Source organism: Mesitornis unicolor, unplaced genomic scaffold (genome assembly GCF_000695765.1).
Source record: "Mesitornis unicolor isolate BGI_N332 unplaced genomic scaffold, ASM69576v1 scaffold28035, whole genome shotgun sequence".
Taxonomy (NCBI): domain Eukaryota; kingdom Metazoa; phylum Chordata; class Aves; order Mesitornithiformes; family Mesitornithidae; genus Mesitornis; species Mesitornis unicolor.
The window spans coordinates 1-6588 of record NW_010186594.1 but is presented as its reverse complement, the minus strand read 5'-3'; the positions used below and the strand labels follow the sequence as shown (position 1 = coordinate 6588).

The 6588-nt window shown below is 46.7% G+C and overlaps 1 protein-coding gene across 1 annotated transcript in view; it reads left to right on the top strand.

Moving 5' to 3' along the window:
- Window positions 1-4919, top strand: part of LOC104541204 (histone-lysine N-methyltransferase NSD3-like) — a gene marked incomplete at its 3' end in the record, with an annotated part of 5616 nt that extends 697 nt beyond the window's left edge. Inside the window, 6 exon segments of the mRNA XM_010185198.1 lie at window positions 1-51; window positions 1874-1933; window positions 2365-2524; window positions 2940-3094; window positions 3467-3967; window positions 4770-4919. The exon segment at window positions 1-51 is cut by the window's left edge and continues 6 nt beyond it. Of these exon segments, the coding sequence (XP_010183500.1) occupies window positions 1-51; window positions 1874-1933; window positions 2365-2524; window positions 2940-3094; window positions 3467-3967; window positions 4770-4919 (1077 nt within the window).
- Window positions 4920-6588: the final 1669 nt, after the last annotated feature.

Here is a 6588-nt window from a genome sequence, read left to right as displayed (position 1 = left end):
GAAGAGCGCAAGTCGCACAAAATTCCAAAATTAGAACCAGAGGAACAAAATGTAAGTGGAATCACGGCTTCAGCCGTCTGTATGCCTGGTATTGTTGGTGGACAATGTGTCTTCAGCGGTGTTTCTCCTTCCTTTAGTTGTATACGTACTTGAAGTCAGGAGGCTTTATTTACTGGTCAGATACTTTATAGTAGGTTGCTAGGAATTGTATTTCTAGGACAGCGCTGTTTTGGTGAAAAAAACACATTAAAACATAAATGTTAGAAAAGGCTATGTAGTATTTTAAAATCCTGTTTAGTGCTTTAGTGTGTTCAGAATTTGCTGCTCTTTGGACAGTGTTGAAGATGGAGCTTTTGGCCAAAAGCACACAAAGCATAAAATTGCCTCTCAAAATAATGCTGGGTTGTCCAGTGGGAAGTCAGGTTACTTGGAGTATTCAGCACTGCAGCTTTTAATTCGTCTTTGAAGGATATTCTAGTCATCATGATGTGCAAAACCCACGTAAGATACGTAGAAGACAGTAAAACTGGTATTCTAAACCAGTGGGCAAATGAGAAGTACCAGTTGACTCAGCAGACTTTGGGAAAATGCAGTGTTTTTGTCTATTACTGTTTCTGTCAAGTTTTACAGTATGGTTGTACATCTAAATATATAAATGTGTATATAAATATATTATACGTGGAGTTTTTAACTTAGATTCCAGGAAGCAGAGACACAGATTACTGGTCTTTGGTACTGCTGACCATTATTTTTCTTCAGTTTCATAAGCCATGCTGTTCTCTTTCATTTTCTCTTGTGCGTTCCTGCCAGCTCTGTGGTCCTGGGGTGCTGTGGCACTGGTTTCTGTGTTTCCCAGTGAGCAGGGAGTGGGTAGCAGAGGTGTTTGTTGGTGGTGTCAGCAGAGGGGAGGACGCCAGCGCAGCCATTCCCAGCTCAGGGCTGTTCCAGGTCACAGCTGGGTTTCTTGTGAGCTCCTGGGGAGCCCCGAGGTATTTGCTGCTTCTCCTGGCTGTGGGAGAAGATGCTGTCCCGTGGGGATCAGGGCTCTGGTCTGGTGCAGCAGGTTCATGTGATTCATGTGTTGTTATTACTGCTGCTGTTATTTGTAAAGGGAGACACGCTGGTTTCACACACCTAACCCTTACCAGGAATGTTTACAAGGTTAAAACTTGTTCTGTCTCCCTCCTGGTAAGTGAGCCTATTCCAGAGCTCAGCTTGATGTTGTGTCAAGATCTGGGGCTCTATTTGATCGCTGCAGTTGGCTCAGATGAAGCTCAGTAAGATCTTAATAAGCATTGTGCTCCAAACTTGAACTGCACTGTCCCATTACAACATGGGCCATCTGTGACTGCGCTTGCACCTCATTTTCTGCCCTCAGAAGTGCTGTTTGAAGCTGCTTTCACGTGGCTGCGGGGCCGCTGTGTCCAACGGGCAGCGAGCTGCTTGGGGTGGTTATAGTGGGAGGGCAATGCCCCGAGTGGCGTCTCCCTCGCCTGCCTTGTTCCTGCATAGCCTGCACGTGCTCTTCTCTGTTCCTTCGAAGTTGTATATTAATTTAGGTGGAAAGTTACGTGGGTTTAGTGTCCCTGAGCGTGTGTTCTTCTGTCAGCTGGTACAGGAGAACGCGGTTGTCTGTAGGTGTGATCGCAGTGTAAATAGCGTAGGGGGAAAGGACATTTTTTGATTGTGATGCTACTGTGTTTTGAATTGGGCATAAGGAGTCATCAGGTTTTCTGGGTTCGTGGTTGCCTTTCTCTCTGTGAATTATTTCTCCTGCCTGGTTTCATTATTGTGCTTTTTTGTTTGTTTAACCGTCCCCTTACCTTGTTTGTGTTTGTTTTCCTTTTTCTCTTTGTTGTTACCCATTTCCTAGAGACCAAATGAGAGGCTGTCAGAAAGACCAAGAGAAGATGCAGCGCTGGAGGAAACCCCGGTTAGTACACGTAGTGATGACAACTTTCTGAACTTCCAGGGTGTTACTGTTTTTGGACTAATTTGTACAAGGATCCTTTAATTTGTCAGTTGCCATTTCTCTGAAAGTCTTATTAATCATGACTGCATCAAAATATCTCTTGTTGTACTGTATTTATTGCTTTATTTTATCCCCAGAACAACATTCCTAACCAGCTTGTGGAGCAGAAACGTTTTTGGGGTGGTGGGGGGGGGTTGCTGTTGCGTTGCTGTGTAAATCCCAGCTGAATGGGACTCCTTCCTGCTATGATTTGAAGAAAAGTTTCTCTCTTGTTAGATTATCAAACGTCAGGGGTACCTGAGAGAAAAATACCAAGTCCCTGTGGATAGCGAGTGTGTCTCTGAGTGTGCCGAGTTGTCTCCTGTGGCTTTAAGCTTGCATTTCCTTTGTAGGTCCAGCAGCTCTTGCCTTCTCTTCCGGCACAAGGCGCCCACGACATCAAGTTTCAGGTTGGCGACCTGGTTTGGTCCAAGGTGGGAACATACCCGTGGTGGCCTTGCATGGTTTCATGTGATCCACAGCTTGATGTTCATACCAAAATTAATACAAGAGGTAAGGGAGGATGATCTTTAACAGAATATATGTGTGTAGTTGTTCCCTTATTGAAGGTATCTTATCTTTGAACTCCCTTTGGAGGATGAATTCTGCTTGTGTGCGTGCTGAACAGGACTATTCCTGAAGGGTATCAGACTGTTACGTATTAAGTTACCTCAGCCGTGAGCCTGTGCAAACCAGGCTCGTGCACAGATGCGCCCACATCTCTCAAGTCAGTGCATTTGTGAGAAGACACCACTGCGTGTGAGAGCGTTCAGTGCGGGCAGCTGTGCTTATCTTCCCATCTAAACTGCTCTAAGCCTAGGCCTGTCTTATTTCTGAACTTCAGCTGAGCACTTCCACCTGCAGGAATTGAGCATAGGCTACACCAGCCAAGTTGGTAAAACTGCTGACTGGGATTCTTCGTTTCCAGGTGCCCGGGAATACCACGTCCAGTTTTTTAGCAACCAGCCGGAGAGGGCGTGGGTGCACGAGAAGCGCGTTCGAGAGTACAGAGGACACAAGCAGTACGAGCAGTTACTGGCTGAGGCTGCTAAGCAAGCCAGCAACCACTCTGAGAAGCAGAAGGTATGGTGAGCGCTGGTTGTGGGCAGGGTTGTCTGCAGGGCCTGAAACGCTGTGGAGCTTCACCCCTAAAGGGTTGTCTGTGTCTCACTGGCAGAAGTGGTTTTCGTAAAGATAACAAAAGTGTTTCCATACTCTTATGACTTTGACGTGAAAAGGCTGACGGCTGAGCCCACTTTGTCAGCTCCTTGCGATGGTAGTCGTCCTGTGCATTGGAGATCATTTGGCATCTCTGTTAGAATATTAAATGAAAGCAGTGCCGGTGTCTTCACTGTTAACCTGCTCTTTGGAGAAAAGGAAGCTCAGGATTGCATTTTAAGTGCTGCACGTGGCAAAATCTTCAGTGTAATCAGGTGCTTGTCTTTGTTCCTTAAGATTCGCAAACCAAGACCGCAAAGGGAGCGTGCTCAGTGGGATATTGGTATTGCCCATGCTGAGAAAGCGTTGAAAATGACTCGGGAAGAGAGGATAGAACAGTACACCTTCATTTATATAGACAAAGAGCCCGAGGAGGTGTCAAAAGCCAAAAAGACTGCTGCTTCGAAATCAGAGGCCAAGAAGAACCGGCGACCAAAGGCAGCACTGAACACCCAGCCGGAACACGCCAACGCGGAAGCAGCGTCGCCTTCGAACGCTGAGGTGCGAAGACAGAGCCAGCGGAGGCAGTCGAGCGTGGAGGAGGAGGAGCCACCTCCTGTGAAAATCGCATGGAAAACAGCTGCAGCCAGAAAGTCCTTGCCGGCATCGATAACCATGCACAACTTGGATCTTCAGAAATGTAACATGTCTCCAGTTGTTAAAATTGAACAGGTTTTTGCCCTTCAGAACGCTGCCGGGGATGGAAAGCTCATCGATCAGTTTGTTTATTCCACCAAGGTACGTGCTTTGTGCCGCGACTCCTCTGTCCATAAACCGTCCCAAGTCTGTCGCACTGTGGAGCTTAAACCGGTGTCCCCAGCTTCCACAGTGCGTGTTCCTTCAGTGGAGAGATTAAGTCTGACGAAAGACAGATGTGACCACGTGGTTTTTCAGAGCACTGAACTCTTGATCCCGTGCATCCAAAGGCTCTGGCAGTAACTGTTTTGCCTGGTGGCAGAGGAGCTGCCTCCAGATGGCCACGTTTTTGCTCATAACGCATTCAGAATATTAAAGCTGTTTAATTCCAGCTTCTTAGTTTAAATAATCCAGAAATTCTCTGGAAATCCTAAAGCCGATGTATTTGTGGGAAACGGACGAGATGCCGAAACTGTTAATAATGTATTAAAAAGTAATAACTGCATTTGTATAACAGACTTCTGAAATGAGTTCTGCCTCCTAGCTTCCTTCAGGTGCACGGCAGCTTCTCACAGTCAGTGTAAGGAAAAGGTTTAGGACTATTTCTCTGCCTCCTCCTTCTGCCTCTCTACCTGGAGGGTATTTATTTCGTCCTAAGCATTAGAGAGAAGGTAATGTTTAGAAAAGTAATTGGATTTTTTTTTCCTCGTGTGTAAGGGGAGAGCGAGAGGGATGGAAGGTTCTGTAAGGAAGCAGCTCAGTAGCAGATACCATCGCGTGTGCGTGCTGCACCGAAGAGTGTGGAGTGTTCCTGTTGTGAGACTTAGGAGTAGACCCACGTCCCTGTTAGCCACAGCGCACGCTTAAATAGGTTAAGAGAATCTTTTCTCTTTTTCTTTTCAAGGGAGTTGGTAACAAAACAGAAATAAGCGTCAAAGGACAAGAGAAACTTAATTCTTCATCAAATCAGAGAAGTGAAAAAGCAGCGGTGCAAAACGTGTCCTCTCCTGAAACAACCTCTGGGTCGACAGGTAGGCAAAGTTGCAGACTCCTTGTGTGGACTTCAGCAGTCTGGCATTTACATTCAGGTATCAAACCCGACATTCTCTCTGTAGTAAGGACTCCTGTTAACATCTTTCTGTTCACACAATAGCTGTAACAAGCACGGCTGATGCAGCACACCATGAGCCCAAATGCTGGGGCAGCACAGGATGTCGTTGTGCGGGGATTTGCTGCTTTGGCCTCTGAACTTCCAGCGTCTGCACCGTACAGTGTCTAAGTCAACGTGTTAGAGATCCCTCTGCCTTGTGGAGAGCAGATGGCAGGCTGTTGTAGAGGACAACGTAGTGGATGGGTGTTAGCAGAGTGTGGTGATGGCTTTTGGCACCAAATGTAAAATGCAGCAGCTGGGATCAAAGGAAGAGCATCTGGAAGTGGCACAGTTCAGGCAGGAATGGCTCTGGATCAGGATGGGAGCTTTCCTAGACTTTGTTGTTGAGTTCCTGCATGACCTTTGTAAAGGAAAGTGATTTTTTTCAAACTGCTTCAGCTAACTTCATCAGCAAAATGAGGTAACGTTTGCATTCTGAGGCATTTTAGGGGACCCACCAGAAAGCGCTGAGTTTTGAAGTGTTGTGTCTGAGGGAGAACAGCCACTGGAGCAAAGAATGGAGCTTGAGACTGGAAAGGGAAAGCCTGGAACAAGCTATTTGAAGTTCAGTGCATGCTAAAAACGCATGCTAAAAACCCCTTGAGAAAAAAAATCTCATAACATTGCCAAGTGTCACTTCTGCTTTATCTGTCTGTCTGTTCGGTTACTTCTGCCTTTCCAAACGTAAAATAGATGAGGACCCAGGTCCAAAACCTCAGTGGTCAGCATACACGGGATCACTGTCCCCTGCAAGCAGGCTTCAGTTTCCATACTTGTACAGATCTTAGGTAGGGTTATTTTCCTGTGCAGATGTGTGGGCTGTGTTTGGGGACTCTGCAGGCCGAGTTCTCCGGATGTTCTGGTGTGAGCGGGGTTTCCTCTGCTGGTGCTGTTACTGGTTCTTCTTTCCAGTTTTAGTTGCTGTAGCTACTTCTGGTTTTTGAGCAGTTGCTACTTTGAGTGCCCTGCAGCAGGAGAGGTCATCCTTGGTTTGTTTCTCTCACCTGGGAACTAAGGCTTCACCTTTACAGTGGCTCTTCAGACGTAGGGGGGTGAGAATTCTGAGCCTCTCTTTTTTCATTTTCTTAGGCGTTTTGGACACATAAAACTCCACCTGATAACACCCCATAGAGTACATGAGCTTTCCTTCAGTTCACACTCCAAACACTTCCAAAGCCATTTCCAAAGTCCAGACAGTTCTTGGTCCCCTCTCATGGAACGTATCTGCAAAGTCCTTTTTTCAAATCTAAGCTCACGGGAACTTCAGAATACCTTTAAGGTGAAGTATTTTACAGAATGACCCTGGGACTCCTTGTTGATTGGCTGGAGTGAGATATACAGAGTTCCTTAATGCTGGGAAAATACTTCTGTGACTGTAAATCCGATAAGAGAACAGCTGTGAGAGTTCATAGTGCCTCTGGGCTGCACGCAGCTGAAACAGGGGCAGCCTGAGCTGGCCTGCAGGGAGGGACATTGCTGCTCTGAGGTCTGTCCTCAGACTCTGGGTCAGAATAGGTGTGAGGATGGGCCAGGAGCATTGTGGAGGTGATGCCCTGGGTCCTTGGAGAGCAAC